The 24,108-nt window shown below is 47.6% G+C and overlaps 2 protein-coding genes across 6 annotated transcripts in view; both read right to left on the bottom strand.

The window, feature by feature from the left end:
- Positions 1-24,108, bottom strand: part of LOC147706636 (cell adhesion molecule CEACAM16-like) — a 109,861-nt gene that overhangs the window by 10,079 nt on the left and 75,674 nt on the right. For 3 of the 5 annotated variants that reach the window (XM_086933125.1, XM_086933124.1, XM_086933126.1), the window contains one exon: positions 5,080-5,123. The exons of the other annotated variants lie outside the window; for them this stretch is intronic. In XM_086933125.1, coding sequence (XP_086789251.1) covers positions 5,080-5,123 — 44 coding nt within the window. The remainder of the gene's footprint in view (positions 1-5,079; positions 5,124-24,108) is intronic. 5 annotated transcript variants of the gene reach the window in all.
- On the bottom strand, positions 16,704-18,009 carry LOC147706637 (uncharacterized). The gene is made up of 2 exons (XM_086928420.1): positions 17,583-18,009; positions 16,704-17,302 (listed from the first exon to the last, which is right to left on the bottom strand). The coding sequence occupies exons 1-2, from the start codon at positions 18,007-18,009 to the stop codon at positions 16,704-16,706; spliced, it is 1,026 nt and encodes a 341-aa protein (XP_086784546.1).

Here is a 24,108-nt window from a genome sequence, read left to right as displayed (position 1 = left end):
GAATGCATGGGAATGCATGGGAATGCATGGGAATGCATTCGCAAATTGCGAATTAAATTGCAAGGGTGCCGGGGGGCCTAAGGCTGACCTGAAGCACCCCCCAGAAATGTAAGTATGCACATGTGGTGTACACACATGCTCTAAGGGCATGTTTGTGTGAAACATGTCAGTTTGAAAAATGCACTTTTGTGCATATTTCAATTAATGTGCAAATTACCGATAAACTTCAAGTTGATGCTAATTAGCGTTTCCTAAATGCACAGTTTGAGGCTTGATGCATCGCATTTAGGGAATCACAAATTGTGATTCCCTAAATGCATTAGCAATTTAGGTTTTTGCAAAACAAAATTATTACCTGAGTTGCGAATGGAAAGCCTTTGATGCATCGGAAAAGACTTTCCATTTGCAAGGTAGGTAATCGCAATTTTTTTAGTCTTGAGTTTATTTCTGACGTCTGCCAGGGAGCGTACAGTTTGGAGGTGGAGGGGCAGGTCGATCCAGGTCTTGGCGGCAATGTAGGAGAAGGAACAGCCCCATTGCAGCTATGGAGGATGCGTTCGGTGGGTGCAATGGCTAGTGCGGGGGAGCGGAAGTGTATTGCGGGTAGAAGGAAGTAAAGTCGGTGGTTGATGTTGGACGGTCCTTGACCATGTAGGGCTTTGTAGGTGTGCGTGAGGATCTTGAACTAGCATGTCTTGTGGATGATAATAATAATAATAATCCACATTTGTAAAGCGCACAATCACCCGCAAGGGTCGCTAGGTGCTGGGGGCCGTTCGGAAGATTAAGCAAGCTATTGCCCAGAGTCACATGGTTCTGGGCTAACCTGCCGCCGGTGCTGGGGATCGAACGGTGATCCCCAGATTCCGGAGTCAGTCGTCCTAGCCGCGGCGCCACACCTCTTCCCTGGATGGGGAGTCAGTGGAGGTTGCTGAGATGGGGTGATTTGAGTCCAATTGGGAAGGTTTCAGCATGAGTCTGGCTGCAGCAATCTGTATGGTCTGGAGTCACCTGAGGAGAGGGGTGGAGAATCCGGCATAACTTGTGTTGCCGTAGTCAAGTCAGCTAGTGATGAGTGAGGCTCTTTCTGATGTTGAGTTGAATCCATCTGAAGAATTTTCAGAGCGTGCAGAGGGCGTGAAAGCAGGAGGAGGCCACAGCATTGACATGTTGTTTCCTGGTCAGTTCAGTGTCAAGGATGCTGCCTAGATTGTGTGCATAGTCTGTTGGTCTGGGTATATGTCTGGATCTGCTGACCATCAGCAGTGGTTCCATATGGATGTGCTTTTCCCAAAGATCAGCACTTCTGTCTTGTCAGAGTTGCGTTTAAGGCAACTGGCTTTCATCCTGTTGGCTACATTGGTCATGGCGTTGCAGACGTTTGTTCTGGTGGTGGATGGGTCTTCGGTGAGCAAGAGGATAAGTTGAGTAGTGTCTACATAAGCAATTATGTTGAGACCATGCGATCTGGAAATGTCTGAGAGGGGCTAATGTAGGGGCTGAACAAGGTGGAGATGAGGGATGATCCTTGGGGTATGCCACATACGATGTTCTTGGGCTCAGAGTTGAAGGGAGGCAACCAGGCGAACTGTGTGCATCCTGTAAGGAACGAGGCAATCTGCTTGAGGGTGTTTTGATCTATGCCAATGTTATAGAGTCTGTTGATGAGGGTGTGGTGGGATATGGTGTTGAACGCAGCTGAGAAGTCGAGGACGATCAGAGCTGCAGTCTCCCCATTGTTGAGGAGGGTTCTGATGTCGGCTGTGGTAGCGTTGAGTGCAGTCTCTGAACTGTGGTTGGTTCTAATCCCGATTGGGAGGCATCAAGTAGGTGGTTTTGTTACAGGTATCCGGTGTGCTGTTGGTTGATGGTCTTCTTGAGTACCTTCTCAGGGTGAGGGACAAGGAGATTGGTCGATAATATTTGAGTTTGCAGGGGTCATAGGAGGGTTTCTTTGGGAGGGGTCTGCCCTCTGAGTGTTTCCATCTGTCTGTGAAGGCTGCTGTGGTGATGGAAGCATTGATGATGCTGATGTGTTCCCTGCTGATTTAATTGGTTCTGAGGATGAAAAGCCAGTTGCGACATGGGTCAGTGGGTGTCCCTAAGTGGATGAATGACATGATGGCCGTGGTGGTCTGAGTGGTCAGTGGAGACCATGTGGTGATTGTTTGGCTTGTGTGGGCTGGTTGGTCGAGGCTTTGAGGTTGAGCACAGTGGTTTGGGGGTCAATGTTGTTGTGGATGGTGGCGATCTTTGTTTGGTAGTCCGGGCGGGTGTTGCAGAGTTCTTGAGTGGGGTGAATTGTGTTGTATATGGCTGCTGGGTTAGAGAATTTCTTGACCATTTTGAATAGTTATTTTGTGTAGTTAGTTGCTGTATCAATGGTATCGATGCGGATTGTGATGGCTTTTCTCTTGGCTTCCTATATGCTCAGTTAGTAATTGCTGAAGTCTGCTTTGTGAGCGGCTCAGTTGGAGGTGTTTCTGGTGGAGTGCCATCATTTCTCAAGTTAAAAGCAGTTGCGCTTGGTGGTTCTGAGCTCTGGGGTGTACCTGCTGGCTTGTTTTAAGTTTTTGGTGGTTTTTCTAGTTTCGTCTGGGTGACTCTTTTGATGCTTTTGGTGATCCATGCAGAGACATTCTGGGTGGCCTGTTCTGGGTCTGATGAGGCATCAAGTTGGGTGTGGCTGTGGGCCTAAATCCACTGTGTCTCTGTTACCTTGCTCCAGATGTGGTTGGAGCTGTGATGCTTGTTGATGGTGTGCTGAGCACCGAAGATGTTGAAGTGAATGATGGCATGTTCGGACCAGGTGAGTTCTGTGATGTGGCTGTATTTGACTCTGTTTCATGGAGGTGGAGAAGGGATTGAGTGTGGGCCCAGATTTGTGCATTGGTTCAGTGACCAGTTGGGTGAGGCTGGTGTTGTTCAGCTTCTCCTGGAGGGTGGTGGAGTTAGCGTTGTTGGGATCATCGATATAGAAATTATGGTCACAAATTAGGACACAGTGGAAGGAGTCGATAGCTAGGGGGGCGATGAGGTTGGAGATGGCATTGCAGAAAGATGGTCAAGGTTCCGGGGTGCATTTTATCATTGTCTGGGCATTGGTCTGTAGTTGGAAGTTGAGGTGTTCCATGAGAGGTGTGTGGTCTCACTTTGGTGGCAAAGCATTGGATGGTTTCCTTGAAGATTATTGCAATGCCTCCGCTGTGTTTGTTAGTGCAGTCTTGGTGTAGCCATCAGATGTTGTGGTGGTGATGTCAGGGTTGGAGGAGATTGCCGTGGCCTAGTTGCAGAGTGAACGGGCGTTGAGCAAGATGCATTGGAGAGGTTTGTGTTGTGCGTGGCCTTTAGGGGATGTGTGGTGCAGGCTCTTGTGTGGACTGGAGATCCTGTATTGCAGGAGAAGCAGCAATGGTGGCAGGTGAAGAGACCTTTGGTAGCTCACAGGGAGGCGGTGTAGCAGTTGTTGTTTTGGTGTGTGATGTCTAGGTCCAAGAGCTCCTCAGCACTGTAGTGGAGGGTGGCAGGATGGCTAGGGCTCCTGGTGCTCGGTGTGATCCAGGCACTCAGGACAGGTGCAGACAGGCATCACTTTTACCCACTGCGTAGCCACACTGCGGCCTCCATTAAGTAGGTTCTGTGGGAGGGCGGAGCGCTGGGCCACAGGAGGAGGGAAATGTCAGAAGAAGGGAAACGGCGGGAAGAGGGAAGAAATTAGCAGAAAAAGGCAAACAGAGCAGAAAAAGTCATAACAGAGTATAGAAAAACAGAGGGCAGGAAAGCTAGCAGAAAAAGCCAAACGAGAGCAGCAAAAAGCAAAACAGAAGGTAGAAAAGCATAGGGCAGAAAAAGAAGCAGAAAAAAGCAAAACAGAGGAGAACATGCAAAATAGAAGGCAAGAAACAAGCAGAGGAGGTTCAAGCAGAGGGCAAGTGGAGGGCAGCAGATCTACAAGGAAGTAGTGGACTGCGGACAAGCTGGACTGGAGTACTGTTGCAGGGGGAGCAGGCATGAGGACCCACTCCTTAATTTATTATTTAAAACATATTTTAATATAACTTAATGTTCTATTCCTATACAAAATAAACTTAAACTACACAAACATAAGAAATTCAAAAGTTTTAGTTATAACTAAAAGTTAATTTGCACCCCGCCCAAACAGTACTATAACTCACAGACCTCTGTAAACAGTGTTGTGAACTTGCTGGCCAGTCTACAGTCTACTAGTGAAAGCCACAGGTACCCCATTTTATTATTCTCATACGCACACTGCCCTCCAAAGTGCCCATCAAGGAGTTCTGTCCTCAGTGTGAGGCTGGTGCTGAGCCTTACTCTGTGCTGATCCACTGAGGTTGAACCATTAACTGATAGTCTTTGTACATCCGTACTCTGTCCCTCAGTGGATACATTAGGAAGCAGGTCGCAGTGTCCTTATTGTTGGAGACTGCTTCTGGTCTGCCTCATGCTTCCCCCTCAGTTACAGCCACAGATGTAAAGACGAACATTACAGTCAGAGGTTGCCCCTAAGTGAAGTCCTTAGAACATACGTACAGAACATTGTCAGAGGATGGGATTAGCCATTGCTGCTCAGTCTGCAAACCTATCCCCAAATCCAGTCTCCCTAAGCCCACACATGATAGGACAGAGAACGCTGTATACCAGGTCTCAGCAGTTAAAGGGCCTTTTCTGGTGCAGTTCAGCTCTCTCCTGTTCACATTACATAGCTTAGCAACTTGCCTTGCTGCACTGCCTCAACTGTCAGTAAATCCAGAATGTTTTCCTGGAAGAGTAGGCTTCCAGTATACATCTTATGCAAAAGAGAATGCACACATTAAGACTTTAAGAGCGTCGGTGCAGAGGAGGACAGCAGTAGCAGGCCATTTTAAATTCATACTTTAGCTGCTCAGTTGTGCTGTGCTAAAAATAATATATCTACCCCCCACTCCCCCAGAGTGGTCTATCGCCTCAGTCATTCTTTCTATTCATGTGATGCTGGGCTTTTTTATGGCTTTTCTATGTGGCTGAAGATAGTGCAGATATTGCAGTGAGGAGAAGAATGTGACGTTTCCCATTGCTTACCTTTGCAGGTGGTCGTATGTTGCCTGATCTCCATGCTTTAATGCCTGCAAGCAAAAGAAACAGTATTAGGATCCGTTCAGAAGATACGTTGCTGGATTGTATTGAGATGGGCAGTCTTACTCTGACTTTTGTTCTGTGGAATTTATTTTGTTTGTTTCCTCTTTTGTATTTGTTATATCATTTCTCTTATATATTATGGTATTGTATTCTTGCAGACAATGAAAGAAGGCTTGTATATCACATGTCACTGAATAGGTGTGAATTCAATAAGTGGATGAACTGTGGACTGGATTCTCCTAGGGCCCTTGATCATGGGCTTCTACCCCAATCAGGACCAAGTGATCCAACTTTCCTATAGAAGCGATCCAACTTTGAGGTGGGACACTTCTCAGTGAAGGTGTATCCTTGCGGAACACCTCACCTCTAAATGTACAACTGGTGCAGTTAGCACCCTGCTCCCCTACAGCAGAGACCCAACTGTAAGGCCGGATGCTTCTCAGTGAAGGTGCCATCTTGTGGAATACCTCACCTCTACATGTACAGCTGGTGTAGTCCACATTTTACCCCCTTACAAAAGGGATCCGACGGTAAGGTAAGATGCCTGTCAGGGAAGGTTGTCTCATAGAACACAACACCTCTAAGTGTACAGTCAACAGTGTACCCCCTACAGCAGAGATCCAACTGTAGGACTGGATGCTTCTCAGTCAAGGTTGTCATCTTGTGGAACATCTCACCTCTGAGCGCAGACTTGGTGCCATTTATTTATTAGTTTCCGAAGATACTAATTGAGGCCTGGTAACATTTACCTCTAACTATTAACAGTCCCTCTTTTTATTCCCACAGCACCAAAGGGCCTTTGGAGAGTTAATTAAAATACATTGCAGCCACATGCACATCTTTTCAACTACGAAATGACATGTGCTAAAACTATTATACAATCTATAAGGAGACTATCCCAGCATATCAGTTCATAAGATTCTGTTTTGTAAGCTGAGATAGCCATGACAGAGTAATCAAAAACCCAGGCCATATTAACCTCCCACTGGATTGCGATACACTTACAGAGGTGACCTAATTTAGGAGGTGTCAAAAAGTAACATTTATCTAAGCAATCAGAAACACCATTCTGTGCTAAGAGATGATTTACATTTGTCTTACCATGTAAGTGCGGTCTGCATCAGGGGACTGCGCCTGTGGAAAAAACTATGAGAATTGGTCACCAGGTGATTAGATGAAGCGAGAGCAGCCATACCCCACCTCTGGTCACCAGGTGACTAGATGAAGAGGGAGAGCAGCCATACCCCATCCCTGGTCACCAGGTGACTAGATGAAGAGGGAGCAGCCATACCCCATCCCTGGTCACCAGGTGACTAGATGAAGAGGGAGCAGCCATACCCCACCTCTGGTCACCAGGTGACTAGATGAAGGGAGAGCAGCCATACCGCACCTCTGGTCACCAGGTGACTAGATGAAGAGAGAGCAGCCATACCCCACCTCTGGTCACCAGGTGACTAGATGACGTGAGAGCAGCCATACCCCACCCCTGGTCACCAGGTGACTACATGAAGCGAGAGCAGCCATGCCCCACCCCTGGTCACCAGGTGACTAGATGAAGAGGGAGAGCAGCCATACCCCATCCCTGGTCACCAGGTGACTAGATGAAGAGGGAGCAGCCATACCCCATCCCTGGTCACCAGGTGACTAGATGAAGAGGGAGCAGCCATACCCCACCTCTGGTCACCAGGTGACTAGATGAAGGGAGAGCAGCCATACCGCACCTCTGGTCACCAGGTGACTAGATGAAGAGAGAGCAGCCATACCCCACCTCTGGTCACCAGGTGACTAGATGACGTGAGAGCAGCCATACCCCACCCCTGGTCACCAGGTGACTACATGAAGCGAGAGCAGCCATACCACACCTCTGGTCATCAGGTGACTAGATGAAGCGGGAGAGCAGCCATACCCCACCTCTGGTCACCAGGTGACTAGATGAAGGGAGAGCAGCCATACCACACCTTTGGCCAATATGTGACTAGATGTAGAGGAAGAGCAGCCATACCCCACCCCTGGTCACCAGGTGACTAGATGAAGCGAGAGCAGCCATACCCCACCTCTGGTTTCTCACTGCTCCATCAGGATTCAAGCAAGCCGGGCCGAAGAGGCTGAAATGCCAGAAACCGGTCCCCGGTAGCTTGTCTCCTTTCTGGTAAAGAATTGGCTTGGTAGTTTAGTCTGCCCTGTTCCCATGATGCACTGGGCCAGGGACAGACTGATTTGCATATAGCCAGGTTCTGAGCTGGGATGGGGCAGTGAGATAAATAACGGTGATGGATCAAGCCCTGATCTTTGGACTGGGTAAGAGTGGTCTGCTCAATTCAGACACTCTGTTCATCACCACCCCCTTTTGTAAATCGATTTTGGCCACTATAGGTGTGGCAGGGTATACTCAGACATGAGTCCCTTTCTCACTGCTCCATCAGGATTCAAGCAAGCCGGGCCGAAGAGGCTGAAATGCCAGAAACCGGTCCCCGGTAGCTTGTCTCCTTTCTGGTAAAGAATTGGCTTGGTAGTTTAGTCTGCCCTGTTCCCATGATGCACTGGGCCAGGGACAGACTGATTTGCATATAGCCAGGTTCTGAGCTGGGATGGGGCAGTGAGATAAATAACGGTGATGGATCAAGCCCTGATCTTTGGACTGGGTAAGAGTGGTCTGCTCAATTCAGACACTCTGTTCATCACCACCCCCTTTTGTAAATCGATTTTGGCCACTATAGGTGTGGCAGGGTATACTCAGACATGAGTCCCTTTCTCACTGCTCCATCAGGATTCAAGCAAGCCGGGCCGAAGAGGCTGAAATGCCAGAAACCGGTCCCCGGTAGCTTGTCTCCTTTCTGGTAAAGAATTGGCTTGGTAGTTTAGTCTGCCCTGTTCCCATGATGCACTGGGCCAGGGACAGACTGATTTGCATATAGCCAGGTTCTGAGCTGGGATGGGGCAGTGAGATAAATAACGGTGATGGATCAAGCCCTGATCTTTGGACTGGGTAAGAGTGGTCTGCTCAATTCAGACACTCTGTTCATCACCACCCCCTTTTGTAAATCGATTTTGGCCACTATAGGTGTGGCAGGGTATACTCAGACATGAGTCCCTTTCTCACTGCTCCATCAGGATTCAAGCAAGCCGGGCCGAAGAGGCTGAAATGCCAGAAACCGGTCCCCGGTAGCTTGTCTCCTTTCTGGTAAAGAATTGGCTTGGTAGTTTAGTCTGCCCTGTTCCCATGATGCACTGGGCCAGGGACAGACTGATTTGCATATAGCCAGGTTCTGAGCTGGGATGGGGCAGTGAGATAAATAACGGTGATGGATCAAGCCCTGATCTTTGGACTGGGTAAGAGTGGTCTGCTCAATTCAGACACTCTGTTCATCACCACCCCCTTTTGTAAATCGATTTTGGCCACTATAGGTGTGGCAGGGTATACTCAGACATGAGTCCCTTTCTCACTGCTCCATCAGGATTCAAGCAAGCCGGGCCGAAGAGGCTGAAATGCCAGAAACCGGTCCCCGGTAGCTTGTCTCCTTTCTGGTAAAGAATTGACTTGGTAGTTTAGTCTGCCCTGTTCCCATGATGCACTGGGCCAGGGACAGACTGATTTGCATATAGCCAGGTTCTGAGCTGGGATGGGGCAGTGAGATAAATAACGGTGATGGATCAAGCCCTGATCTTTGGACTGGGTAAGAGTGGTCTGCTCAATTCAGACACTCTGTTCATCACCACCCCCTTTTGTAAATCGATTTTGGCCACTATAGGTGTGGCAGGGTATACTCAGACATGAGTCCCTTTCTCACTGCTCCATCAGGATTCAAGCAAGCCGGGCCGAAGAGGCTGAAATGCCAGAAACCGGTCCCCGGTAGCTTGTCTCCTTTCTGGTAAAGAATTGGCTTGGTAGTTTAGTCTGCCCTGTTCCCATGATGCACTGGGCCAGGGACAGACTGATTTGCATATAGCCAGGTTCTGAGCTGGGATGGGGCAGTGAGATAAATAACGGTGATGGATCAAGCCCTGATCTTTGGACTGGGTAAGAGTGGTCTGCTCAATTCAGACACTCTGTTCATCACCACCCCCTTTTGTAAATAGATGAAGCGAGAGCAGCCATACCCCACCCCTGGTCACCAGGTGACTAGATGAAGCAAGAGCAGCCATACCCCACCTCTGGTCACCAGGTGACTAGATGAAGCGGGAGAGCAGCCATACCCCACCTCTGGTCACCAGGTGACTAGATGAAGGGAGAGCAGCCATACCACACCTTTGGCCAATATGTGACTAGATATAGAGGAAGAGCAGCCATACCCCACCCCTGGTCACCAGGTGACTAGATGAAGCGAGAGCAGCCATACCCCACCTCTGGTAACCAGGTGACTAGATGAAGCGGGAGAGCAGCCATACCCCACCTCTGGTCACCAGGTGACTAGATGAAGGGAGAGCAGCCATACCACACCTCTGGTCACCAGGTGACTAGATGAAGAGAGAGCAGCCATACCCCACCTCTGGTCACCAGGAGACTAGATGAAGAGATAGCAGCCATACCCCACCTCTGGTCACCAGATGACTAGATGAAGAGAGAGCAGCCATACCCCACCCCTGGTCACCAGGTGACTAGATGAAGAGAGAGCAGCCATACCCCACCCCTGGTCACCAGGTGACTAGATGAAGAAAGAGCAGCCATACCCCACCCCTGGTCACCAGGAGACTAGATGAAGCGAGAGCATCCATACCACACCCCTGGTCACCAGATGACTAGATGAAGAGAGAGCAGCCATGCCCCACCTCTGGTCACCAGGTGACTAGATGAAGGGAGAGCAGCCATACCCCACCTCTGGTCACCAGGTGGCTAGATATAGAGGGAGAGCAGCCATAGCCCACCCCTGGTCACCTGGCTGCACGAGGTGAGCACAGAGTAGAAACTCATCCTGATCTTAGTTAAAGACCCACAAACATTTCATTTTGGTTCCGTCACTGAGTCCAGACTCACCCTGCATGTGTGAGATGATTCCTGCACAACGAGGGATACTGTTGACTCAAAAACAACCATGTTGCATTTTTAGCAGCAGGTGAAGTTAATGTGTTAACAGATTAAAGACACAATTACTGAAGACCAGAATTCCCAAGTCATAAGGTAAACAGCGTTCTAGTAAATCTGAATGCTAAAATTGAATTAACACTAGAAGGTGAGGAAATATACTGGAAACGTGTAGAAGATGTCTTGCGTCATATTCTTTGATGATAGTTTCACTCTACTAGAATATCTTCCAATTTTAATCCCAGACAGGGCCATATTCCTTCATCACACGCACGTCCTCGCTCATATGACTCACAATTCCTCGTTTGTGTATGAGTGAACACTCTCCTGTCTTGGTCTAATCACTATGTACTCCTCATCCAACCTTCCTCTACAGCTGCCAAGGTGCGTTAGGTCTGCCATGTAGTGCAGCTAATCATGTTCTACAACACAAAAACCAAACACCACAAAACCGCCAATGCAGTATGAACCAGACATACACTCTTCAGCTAACTTTGGACATCGAACAGCATCTTCCACTGAACAATATTCATTATTTGACATCTTTCCTACATTCAATATAATTCCCTTTCTGAATCTGACCATTATTGACAGACCCCAACAAAGCCTTATTCTTTCAAGATGCTTCAACTCAACAGCAACGCCCCCAAGACCAGGTCAACATACATCTTAGAGCCCTTCAAATACAATGCATTGAAACATGTCACACGGTCAAATGCACAACATTGAATCACAGAAATGTATCTTCCTATCAAAGTGCTCTTGCAGACAAGCACTGGACCTCTGACCATCCAACTCAATGACCTCAACAAACTCAACAAAATGGTAGAGCCATCGGAACACCCGTCTATAGAGAAAGCACTCCACAAATCTGTTCGGCGGCTCCTTTTGCCTCGGCCTGTGCCAATAACACATGTGGTGTCCATCAAGGTTCATCTCTTTCCCCCCACCTGTTTAACATTTACATCAGCCCCTTGAGTCATGCTCTGCAATCCAGGGGAGTGAAGGTGCACAATTACGCTGACGACATGTCGCTGACCTTTCCAATTGACGAGACGGAGGAGTCTAAGGATTTCTTCCAATGTTCAATGCTCTTCATTAAAGACTGGATAAGTCATAACTATCTCAAATTAAACGCTGATAAAACTGAGATAGTTATTTCTAATAATAGACTCGATCAGTGGACGCCAGAACACTGGCCAGCTGACCGTGCCAATCTGCTTGCACCTTCAATTTGTTCCCTGTTCAATCTATCTATTAATACCGGACTATTCCATCGGACTGGAAGGTAGCTCAGGCAGAGGCTGAACAAATGCCCCTGCAGCCTCAGAAGACTCCAGGGCCAGGCTTACTCATACTGGAGGGAGGTCTTCCGCCCCTGCTGATGTGAGTGTGAGGGCCCATTCAGCATATCTTGCATGGGAGCCCCCTCACGTTTAATTATGCCACTGAGCTCAGGTCAGACCCAGGAAAAAAAAACAATTTGTCATTGACCAATCCTGCCAGTTACCGACCAATCTTACTGCTCCCTTTAGATGGGAAGATATTAGAGATGCATATGAATAAACTACTCATAAAATAAAAGGAGGTAAATAGTATCCTAGACTCATCACAGTCTGTCTTCAGAGCATTACATAGCAGCGAGACAGCTCTGGCAGTAGTCACTGACCATATCGAATGCTCTCTCGATGCTAATATACCATCAATGCTGGTGCTGTGGACTTTTCTCCAGCGTTTGAAATGGCATGTCATCCCAAGTAACTCTAGAGGCTTCATGAGATAAGTATCCATGGAGGAGCGGTACAGACGCTTTCAGATTTCCTTTCCGACAGGGCCCAAACGGGTATTCTAGGCTCCTATAAATCTTGTCCCACGACATTGGATGGGGGATCCCCAGGGCTCAAGTTTTTGCCCTACACTTTTTAACATCTATGTTGCCCTCCTTGCCAAAATTGTCAGAGCCTTTGGCTTTGAGTTTATATCATATGTGGATGATACACAACTTCTAATCTCCCTAGATAAAAATCTGGCCAAAACTAAATAATCTTTCTCTGCCGGAATGAAGGTTATTACAAAATAGTTGACTAAAAACTGTCTCCGGCTAAATGCTGCAAAAACAGAGATTAGGCCGTTTGGGAGGCCCAACAGCTCTGGAATTCTGATTGGTGGTCTACAGAACTTGGTATGTCCCCTTCATCTAAACTTTTAGTTATAAACTTGAAAGTCCGGATAGATTAATCTCTCACCATGAAAGATCAGATGGTGTCCACTGTAGGCTCATGCTGCCGCATGAGGAGTTTGTTGAGAAGGGACTTTCCTTTATTGCCACTCAGAGCATGGGAATCTTTAGTCCAGGAGTTAGTCATCATCTGTCTGGATTATGGTAGTGCACCCTTGGCCTCAGTAAATGAGTTGTTGCTATCTAAACTTCAAGTGGTGCAGAACACTGCTGGCCGTCTCATCTGCAATCCTCCCTCTAGAGTAGTTCCCCCCACATGCTTTACATTGGTTACTGGTAAAAAAACAGAATTATCTTTAAGTTTTGCTGCTTAACTCACAAAGCTCTATTTGGTAAAGGGCCTACCTGTCTATCTTCAAAGCTTACTCGCTACTCCCCCTCAAGACTTAAGATTTTGCAACAAAGCTTTGCTCACGGTTCCTAAGGTCAGAAAGTCCTGGTCAGGGTGCAGGTACTATTCTTTCCCCAGCACCTTGTAAATGGAATAAGCTGCCTCTTCAAATGAGAAGTTGCAAGGATCATCTCCAATTCAGCAAATTACTTAAAACCAATCTATTCTTTTTTTTTTTTAAATCTGTTTTTATTATACTTTTCATCACGCACATTATACATTCAACAGTTTGTTTACTCCACAAACATCATTATATCAATAGAATACATACGGTTTCCAAATTTAAACAAATCCTAGATTATTGCCACCCCAATCTAGTTTAATTATCCTAAAACCCCACAATATGAAACCAAAAACAAAAAGGAACAAAATCCTATTACCCTATCCCATCCCTCCATCGAGCTAAAGGCTCCCATATTCTTACACCCTGCGCTCTCCCTATCCTACCCTTTCTAGCATGGATAGGCTTCTCCAAATTATATGCAGCTATTGAATTCGCCAACCAAATTTGCATAAGCGGTGGAGTCTTATCAAGCCAAGCCCTGGCTAAGGTTAATCTATAAACTGCCATTACCAAACACATAAATTCTTTCTGTAGAATATTACTTCCATCTGGTCCAATTCCCAGCAATATCCAAATAGGTGTTAGAATTATCTGTATCCCTAGTGACCTATCCAAAAAAACCCTCTATATCTTTAATCAGCGTGTGTAGTTGTGGACAGGTAGCGAACATGTGGACAAAATCTTCTTCAGGGGAATTACATCTAGGGCAAGTCGTCCCCTCAGAACCCCCCCATTTAGCGTTCCTAGCTGGCGTGTGGTAAAGTGAATATAAGGTCTAATAATGCTGGAATTGCAGGGGGGCTGGACACAGGATAGTGCGGCCCAGGTCCAATGACTCCTGGAAGGCTTCCGGTTCAGCCCCTAATTTCACTACCCACTTACTACTATGTTTGTCCATATCGTCTGGCTTGCCTCTCGCTAGGAACGCATATGCTGATCTAATCGTAAGCTCCCCACCAGTGGTTATACTCTCCATAAACTCATTAGAATTGTACCCTGCTGGGCCCCCCTGTTTATTGCTAAAAAAACTCCTAACCTGTAGATACTTAAAAAAGTCCCTTCTGTCTACGTTATATCTACTTACAAGGTCCCCAAACTGGACTATTCCCTCCGAGTTCCTTAGATCTCCAATCTGCGTAATTCCTTTATCCTCCCAAACAGCCATTACTGAATCAGAAAATATTTCTGACTGAAAAGATTTATTATTATATAGTCTAGTATATCTATTGTATCTACCCAGGCCCATCTTTTTCAGGAAGGCATTCCATATTTTAAGAACCGCACTGAGGGACTTGAACGGTTTCCTTCTAAAGTATCCTAGCTCAGTGTGGTATAAAAAACAATTTTCTGTCTCTTGCCCTAGCACTGCTGCATAAACCTGTGTGGACATAGTTGTTATTTTCTGCAAAATACCACCCCCTCCAATCAATCCCTGCATAAATTGCAGAGCTGCTGCAAGATAATAGAGTCTAAAATCTGGGGCGCCCCAGCCCCCTCTTTCCCTTGGTAGAGACATAAATCTATAGGCCCTTCGAGTTCTTCCATGAGCCCATATAAACCTGTTTAGCATACCTTCCAGAGTGTTAAACCATTTAGCTTGAAAAAAAGGGGAATCGATCTGAATAAATAAAGAAACTTTGGTAATATCACCATTTTCACAACATTAGTACAACCCACCAAAGAAAGATGCAGGTTATTTATCCTTTCTAGATCTTTTTTAACTTTAGCCAGTAATGGAGCCATGTTAATCTCGACCACAGTATCCAAATTCGCAGAGATTAACAGCAAGATTCATGAAGCCAAATTGTGATCACAATAGCTGCAAAAAAGCAATTGCGATCGCAATTTGATGAAAAGGGATTCAACAAAGAAAATTGCGAAATCGCACACTTTTTCAGCGAATTCGCAATTAAATTCGCAGAATCCAGGAAGAAGACAATCTGCAAATCGGTAATAGCAAGAAACCATGGATTCTGCGGATAAAAGTGTGATATCGCAAAGAAATCGCTATCACAATTCATGAAAAATCGCAAATAGCGAAAAAACCCAAAATCGCATTTAGCGACGCGCAAATTAAGGAGAACCCAAACCAGGTGGTAACCATGAAAAAAAAAATACACTTCAGAAAAAAAGTATTGCAAAGTACCAACAGGTGCTGGCTTGACCAAACACACTTGGACATGCAGCTGGAGCCTCAGGACTCACACAATGCCAGGACTCTACATGGTGGTCAGGCGGTGAAGGCTACAGCGAGCAGCACGGAACAGACAACGTATCCAGGAGCGGATATTCCGTCAGCGGGTCACCCTACTGGGACAAACCAGGGAGCAAATCTACGCAAAGTACCGCCTAAGTGAGGCAATGATAATCAAGCTGATCCTGGGACCTAGACCCCTTCCTGCAGCACCCAACAAGGAGGACCAATGCCGTTCCCACACATGTGCAGGTATTGTGCAGCCTGCACCTACTGGCCTCCGGAAGCTTCCAGGGTATAGTCGCTGTTGCAGGGGGAATATCCCAGCCCACCATGTCCCGCTGCCTAAGGAGTTTCCTGGAGGCCATGCTGACCCGCCTACACCACTACATATAATTTCCCACCAGCCAACAGGACTTGAACGAAACCAAGCTGCAATTTTACAATGTAGCACAATTTCCACACATCATAGGATGCATTGACTGTACCCACATCCACATCTGCCCACCAGCACAAATGGAATACATGTATCGTAACCGCAAGTCCTACCACTCCCTCAATATACAGATGGTATGCAATGCGAAGACAATCATTACGGACATAGTGGCACAGTACCCGGGGAGCACACATGACTCCTTCATATTCCAGCACAGTGGCATCCACACAGGACTGGCCAGGGGAGACTTTGGTGCAGGACACCTGCTGGGTAAGTACACATGCCACACAACAGTTCAATGTGATAATGACGCTGCGCTGCACAGGCACTCACCCTCTGCTCCTATCATGCAGGTGACAGCTCTCCGTGATTACCTACTCACCCCATACCTCAACCCAGCAACACCACAGCAACGGTGTTACAATGCAGCACACATACGTACAAGAAATTGTATTGAGAGGACATTTGGCTTTTTGAAGAGCAGATTTCGCATACTGCACAAGACTGGTGGGGCCATCAAATACGATCCTGAGGTCTGCTGCCACATCGTGGCCATGTGTGCTATCCTACACAACATTGCTACCAAGCGCAGGATACCTGTAGACATCTCAGGCAGTGAGTCAGAAGGGGACAACCGGCCACCTGCACATGTGCGTCACGCACGCGGGGAGAATCCAGCAGAAGGACTCAGGCGCCACAACCAAATCTGCATGAACTATTTCTAGGGCATCCACTCCCCACACCCATTACTCAACTCATGCATGACAACATTAATAATGACATGAGGCACTTTATGTTATTCAGAATTTTAGTTACTGTTACTGCACAATAAACATGGCATTCTGAAAAGTGTGAAAAGATTGACATATTGTGTCATATGCATAGGTTAGTCTGTATGGCATGCTTGTTGCGACAGCATGTGGCCTCATGGTAATGCACAACAGTTCAGTGGCGTCTCCGGGTAGTTGCCCCTTACCTCCTCTCAGCGTCCTCCTCCTGATTCTGCCGTGTGGCAGCAGAGGGCCTGCTGCTGCGGCGGGGTGCTACGACCGGTGGTGTGGACTGGCTGCTGTGGCTTGATGTTGCCTCACTGTTGTCGTCTGCCCCCCCGCCTGGCCATGGCCAGTAGCCTGCATGTCCTGCATGGCTGTTGCTATGTTCTCCAGGGCTGTTGCGACGTCCTGGCAGCACTGCACCATTTGGACTTGCATGGCCAGGGAGCGTCACGAGAGCTGGGAGGTGGCGTTCCCAATAATGTGATTTGATCGCGTGTACTCCGACAGGCGGGTCAACAGTTGTCGGTGTCTGCGGCGATTGACATCCCACTGCCTGGACATTGCCTGAGTGTTGGCCTCCACAGCTGCTGTCATATGTGCCACATTACGTGCCGTCTTGTCCAGTTGGAGGTGAATGGCGGCTAGGTGTCGGGCCTGGGTCTGGTGCACACTCAGCATCCTGCGCTCAATAGAGAGCCCACCTGCTCGCACAATTCTGCCCCTGCCAGCGCGGCATGCGTTGGTGCGCGGCTCCCTGACCAGACCGCTTGTCTGGCTCCTCACAGCCGCAGGGCGGCGGGTTTGTTGGCGACCTGCTGCTGGTGTTGCAGGCCCCACTGGTGGCTGTGTGCTGCGTGGTGCTACAGCATCACCTGTTGTCACGGGGGTGGCACGGGCCACAGGGACGGGTGGTGGGATGACCGCTGTTGTGGCAGCTTGCCCTGATGATCCGGGCTGTGTTGTATAATGTATATCCCCCTCTGTGTCCTCTGTGTTCTCCTCAATCACCAGGGCCTCGCTGTCTGTGCTGGGGACATCTGCGCCGCCTGTGATGTAAAGTGGACATTGATTAGTGACATGTTCCGTACACAGCTAGGCTTGCTACGTGCATGCAGTCTACCATTCCCTGTCTCGCTGCAGGATTGACTCACACTGGACATGTCAGGCTCTATGGTACAGGATGGTAATTGTGGGCAGACTACATGTCCCACAATGCAATTGCGCTATGGAGCTGTACTTTGGCTGCATGATTGGGGTATGTTATGGGATGCACTGGAGTCATGGACAATGTTAGGGGACAGGGGGTTGCAGTCGCATGGCACTTACCTGGTGTGACTTGGGTGGGTCGGGAGGAGTCAAGCTGGGTCACACCCACGCAGGCCCGTGGGTTGATGGTCTCCTCCACTTGGTCCTCCAGTGGGGTTTTCGGTGGGACAGTGGGCTCCCCTCCACCAGTCGCCAATTGCTCCCGCAGCCTCTCAGCAATCTTTTCTTTTGCCCGCCCTCTTGAGCCATACCAGCGCTTTTTCAGCTCATCCACCGAGCGCTGGGTCACCTCCACGGCATTCACTTTGGCGCGGATGTGCAGCCATATGCGCCTTTTGTCCGCCTCTGGTACCCTTCGGGAGTCTTTGCCAAATAGGCGGTTGTGATCCTTGGAAACTCCTTCAATTAGGTGTTCGAGCTCCTGCTCTGAAAACTTTATTTTGCGCTTTTTCCCACTGGTGGAAGATCCTGCTGCATCCTGTGCCATGCTTGCCACTGTGGTGTCTCCTGCTGTAGTCCTGTGGGAATGCTGGAGGGGAGCTCTGCAACTGCTGCCTGTACTTCAGCCTCTCACTGCGGAATGAGGATGGGACCTGCCTACTTCCTGGTTGTGATGTCATCACTGTGCTCAGGATGCGACTTCCCGTTTTTAAAATCTCGCAGTTAGCGAGATCGCTATTTGCGATATCAGTAATTGCGAAATCGCAATTTCAACAGCGGTATCGGCGGATTCTGTGATTTTTTTACCGATTTCTGGCATCTCGCAATCGGCGATTGCGGCCGCTTGCGAATCGCATTTTTAAATCGCAAAACTTCATGAATGCCGTTCTGCGATTTCTAAATTGCGATTCGCATTTTCTCGCAATTTAAAAATCGCAGAATTGGACATTGATGAATCTGGCTGACTGTATGTTGCCGAACTGACCACCCTGGTATCAAAACTCGTAGTGTAATGATTCCTAACTATCTGAGTCTTGGACTTATTTAAACTATAGCCCGACAGTTGTCCAAACAATTGAGCCTCCGCTTCGACCCGGGTGATAGCTGTGTCTGGGTCAGGGGTCAATATAGCCACATCGTCGGCATAAGCTAGAGATTTTACTATTCAGCCATTCGATATCATTGGAGGAATCCCTTCATTTCTTTCTAATCTACGTAACAATAGTTCAAGATACAATGCAAAAAGCAGTGGGGATGACGGGCACCCTTGCCTCGTCCCCCTTCTTATTTTAACAGCATCTGAATGACCCCTATTCACTCTGATCTTCGCGGTTGGATCTTCATACAAGGCTTGTAAAGCTGTTATAAAGCCATTTCCTATGCCGCTCCAGCTGAGGACTGCCCAAAGGTATTCCCAGGCGACTCTATCAAAAGTCTTTTCGGCGTCTAGAAAAAGTGCTGCAATAGGGTCGCCCAGGACCTCTGCGGCGTCAAACATAGTGACCACCGTCCTAATATGCTGAGTAGTGCCTTTGCCAGGTATAAAGCCGTGTTGTGATGGGCTTACCAGATGTTCAATACTCCCTGCAAGCCTTTTCGCCAGCATTTTAGAATATATTTTAACGTCTGAGTTCATCAGAGTAATGGGTCTATATAAGCCAGGGAGTGTTGGAGGCTTCCCTTTTTTTGGAATAACAATAATATCTGCCCCACCCCAAGACTCTGGAGGTGGACCACCCTGTTGTGTATACAGCATAATATCAAACATGTCCACCGACAGAACCCTTTGAAACACTTTATAAAATTCTACCGGAATTTGTTCCGGTCCAGCCGCCTTCCCTGAGGGTAAACTACCCAGAGCCCTAGTAAATTAATCCAAATGTAGTGGAGCATCTAATATCTCCCTTTCCTCTGAAGACAAGGAGGGGGAATGGATATCACTAAGATATCTTTCTATCTCGTCTAGACCTCTTGCATCACCCAAGGAATATAACTCCTCGTAGAACTTCCTAAAAACCTCTCTAATCAAATCCGGATCTGTAACAGAATCTCCCTGCGAGTCCAGAATCTCCTTGATATCAGCCGCAGCTGTGCGCTGCCTTGTTCGCACTGCCAGTATGTGACCAACTCTCTCACTTAATTCATACTCATCCTGTCTTTTATTTAACAACAAGGGGTGGTGATGGACAGAGTTTCTGAATTAAGCAGAATACTCTCACCCAGTCAAGAGATCAGCGCTAGATCCAACACCGTTTTTTAGCTCACTGCACCATCCCAGCTCAGAACCTGGCTATATGCAAATTAGTCTGTTCCTGTCCCAGTGCATGATGGGAACAGGGCAAACCAAACTACAAAGCCAATTCTTACACTGGGAAGGAAACAAGCTACCAGGGACCGGTTTCTGGCATTTCAGCCGTCTTCGGCCCGGCTTGCTTGAATCCTGATGGTGCAATGAGCAAGGGACTCACATCTGAGTATACCCTTCCACGCTTAGGGTGGACAAAATATTTAACAACAAGGGGTGGTGATGGACAGAGTTTCTGAATTAAGCAGAATACTCTCACCCAGTCAAGAGATCAGGGCTAGATCCAACACCGTTTTTTAGCTCACTGCACCATCCCAGCTCAGAACCTGGCTATATGCAAATTAGTCTGTTCCTGTCCCAGTGCATGATGGGAACAGGGCAAACCAAACTACAAAGCAAATTCTTACACTGGGAAGGAAACAAGCTACCGGGGACCGGTTTCTGGCATTTCAGCCGTCTTCGGCCCGGCTTGCTTGAATCCTGATGGTGCAATGAGCAAGGGACTCACATCTGAGTATACCCTTCCACGCTTAGGGTGGACAAAATATTTAACAACAAGGGGTGGTGATGGACAGAGTTTCTAAATTAAGCAAGAAACTACCCAGAGCCCCAGTAAATTAATCCAAATGTAGTGGAGCATCTAATCTCTCTCTTTCCTCTGAAGACAAGGAGGGGGAATGGATATCACTAAGATATCTTTCTATCTCGTCTAGACCCCTTGCATCACCCAAGGAATATAACTCCTCGTAGAACTTCCTAAAAACTTCTCTAATCAAATCCGGATCTGTAACAGAATCTCCCTGCGAGTCCAGAATCTCCTTGATATCCGCCGCAGCTGTGCGCTGCCTTGTTCGCACTGCCAGTATGTGACCAACTCTCTCACTTAATTCATACTCATCATGTCTTTTAGCCAGATAGTTCTCGGCTGCCTTCCTGGAAATACCTTCCATAGCATCCCCTTTAAGAGCTATGATTTTAAACAAAAAGGGCTCCAATGGTATATTCTGTCTTATCGCTGTCGATAGATTCTCTTCATCTACAATTAGCCTTTGCTGAATTTCTTCTATTTTATTTTTTTCCCTTTTCCGTTTTGCCAACACATAGCTCAGTGTCTCCCCCCTTAGCCCAGCTTTGAAACAGTCCCAAACCACCCCTGGATATGCCGAGCCTCTATTAATGTCCGAGAAATGTTTTATCCACGCTTCCATATGCTTCTGGTAAGCGACCTCCTTTAATAGGATGCGTTCAAAAGTCCACTGCGTGTTTCTATTCTGGGCCAGTGGCATATTAAATGTTAATACCAGGGGACTGTGATCTGAAATGATCCTAGGTTGCTTTACCACCTGTACACCAGGAATTAAGGATTTAGAGATTAAGAAATAATCTAATCTGACCAAGATTTTATGTGGGGCGGAAAAGAAAGTGCTACCATCCAGGAGGGGATGTAATTTCACCCAAGGATCAACTAATAAATTATGCTGGACCATACTGGCCAGGGCACTGTATGACTTCTTCTTTCTCCCTGTGTATCTCCCCCCCAATTCTGTGAACGAACTTTCTGGGTCGTGGATGTTAAAGTCCCCGCAACATACAATGGGCTCAGGCCACTGAGTAAGTTCCAAATCCATGAACTGCCAGACATCAGGATCATCGTCGGTGGAGCCATATATTGTAACCAAGGTAAACCTTGCCCCTTTAAAACATATCTCCGCTATTGCCCACCTGCCCCATTGATCCTCTTTTTTCCTACAAACCGCTGCATCCCTACTTCTCCCCAAAATTGCCACCCCTCTAGTCCTAGTTCCTTGTTTACTGGCTGCTAATACTGAAAACCCCAGCTGATCCAAGAGGTATACCTGTGCTGCTTCAATATGAGTCTCCTGGAGACATACCAGGTCTAATTGGAGCTCTCAACAATCCCGCTACTTTTGATCTCTTATTAGAATCATAAAGGCCACATACATTAATTGAAGCAATCTAACAAGACATTAAAGGACATAAAAAAAATCCCAGCTCTTAGACCTTCCTACAACAGAAAAAATATGTAAACATCGTATAATCTTTATACGCTGTCTGTATTGCCTGTACCACATCCGGTGAACATGTGCGTTATCAAACCAAGACCAAACTTTTTTTCCGTGTTTAAAAAACCCTACCCCCTCCCTTACCCTTACCCTCCCTACTGTCCCCCCCCCTCACTACAGGCAAATAGGCCAAATATGACCTATACGTGACCGTTTTTGGGTTGCGTCAGTCGCACCCCTCTCCCATCATCACCCTCCAACTTGTACCTTTTAAGACCCTCGTGACTCTTGATATTACTAGGCCCTACCAATCCCAGTAATTCAGCAGTTCAATTTATTCTTTATATATCCTATTTTTTCAGTACTTCCATGAACTGCTGTGCTTTAATCTCTGATAAAAACATTCTGGCTCTCCCTTTCATAATTACTTTCAGCTTGGCAGGAAACAATAGATAGGCCTCCGATCCGAGAGCCTGAAATTGTGAGATCATCTGCCTCAACCTCCACCTTCTCTCGACCGTCACATGACAAAAGTCCGGACTAGCAAAGAAAGTGGTGCCCTCAAAAGATCTCTTTCTATCGGGCCTAGCTTTTTCGATGATTTCTTGTTGTAACAAAAAATTCCCTACGTAGACTAGGATAGCTCTAGGAAAGGATGCCTGGCCCCCTCCTTCTGCGCCATGCACCTTCTTCTGAGTAAAGGGGAACCTATGGGCCCTTTGAATATCCCTGTCCCACTGCCACTTGGATTCCGGAAACGCTCCCTTAAGTAAGTTAATCACATAGCCCCTGGTATCTTGCCCTTCCAGCCCCTCAGCCACACCCAAAAGTCTAACATTGTTCCGTCTTTGCCGATTTTCAAAATCCTCCATTTTCCACTGGAGATCTTCTGACATCTTCTCCTGCGTTGACTTAAAGGACTGCCAGTTACCAAGATCGTCTTCCAGCTTGCCCGTACTCTCTTCCACCTCCGTAACTCTACCAATGAGTTCCTCATAGAACTTATTCGTCTTCCTCAATGTCAGTTGTATTTTCTTAGCATCCTGCCTTGCTTTCCGACTCTCTGACCTAGCCTCAGTTTGCATTTGTTTTAACATATTAAACAAAATTTCAAATGGAGCACTGTGCTTTGAAGACCCAGCTACATCCTCGTCCTGATAAGTCTGAGAGGTCGCTGAATAATCCCAAAGTAGCCGCTTCTCCGTTCCCCCTGGCGACCTCGCTAGCTGTCTTCTCAAATTTGAGTGTCTTTTCTTCTGAGTAGTGTCTTTGCCTATATCGGTGCCTGAAGAACTGGAACCTGACGATAAATCCCCCTCAGCATCTTCCTCCTCCTCTGAGGTTTCCTCACTTTGCTGCACTGAGTCTGAGTCTTCATTAAGAGAGAAAAAGTGCTCTCCTTCAACAGAGCCCACATCAGCCTTCTTTAATGTATCCCAGTCTGCAGAGCCCCCATCAGTATGCCTTTTTGTATTTGCGAGGCTAACCGAACTCCCCCATGTGGTTTTGGGATTTTTTGAGGCAAGCAACTCCTCTTCCAGTAACATAATAGCGCCCATCATGTCCGCGCTACCCAGCTCACCTTTGGGTGGATTTCCCTCCTGTTGCTTCATCGCGTCTCCGTATATCGAACCTGAGACCAGGACTTTCTCTTGCTGCAGCCGTTCCGCATCCTGGGCCCCTTGGATCGCTGCTTGTGCGGCTGACGGCACGGCTGACGGTGCTCTGACTGTGCTGTTGCTGTTGCCTAGCGACGGTTGAGTAAGCACGTCTGCAGCGTCCTCGAGGACGCCTCCACCATCGGGGAGACCTCCAGGACTGTTTTTGCCGATTTTACTGGGAAATCCATCCCCTAGACCGGCGGAACGCACCGTAAAGACCTCTGACAAGGTAGGCTGCCTGAGGGAGGTTTCCTTAACCTTGCCTTACTCAGCAAGTTTCCCCGGCGTCTTGATCCGCGTTTCGGTGGGGCTGCTCTGGTCAGCACTGGCAGTCGTATTGGGCTTCCCCCGTGGCTCCATCTTCTTCTTTAGCTGTGGGGCAAGCGTTTTCCTTATTTCCCCTGGGTTCTTCGCAGGCCCCTCTGCAAGCACTACCTCTCCTACCGGGGGATTTTTTTTTCCAGCATCTGGATGTTCTTTTGCCCTTTCCTTCCCCTTATCGACTTTAAGAGGGCGCAGAGGCATTTTGGGTGGCTGCTGCTGCTGCTGCGGTACTCTCTTTGATCCGAAGGAGCTCATGAGGTTTCTGAACTTTTGTTTTAGCCACAAGAGTTCCATCAGCAATCTACTCTTAAGCACTGCATTGATAGGGTGCA

Source organism: Lissotriton vulgaris, chromosome 7, assembly GCF_964263255.1.
Source record: "Lissotriton vulgaris chromosome 7, aLisVul1.2, whole genome shotgun sequence".
Lineage (NCBI taxonomy): Eukaryota > Metazoa > Chordata > Amphibia > Caudata > Salamandridae > Lissotriton > Lissotriton vulgaris.
Note: the sequence above shows the minus strand (reverse complement) of the source record. Positions and strands in the feature narration are given on the sequence as shown.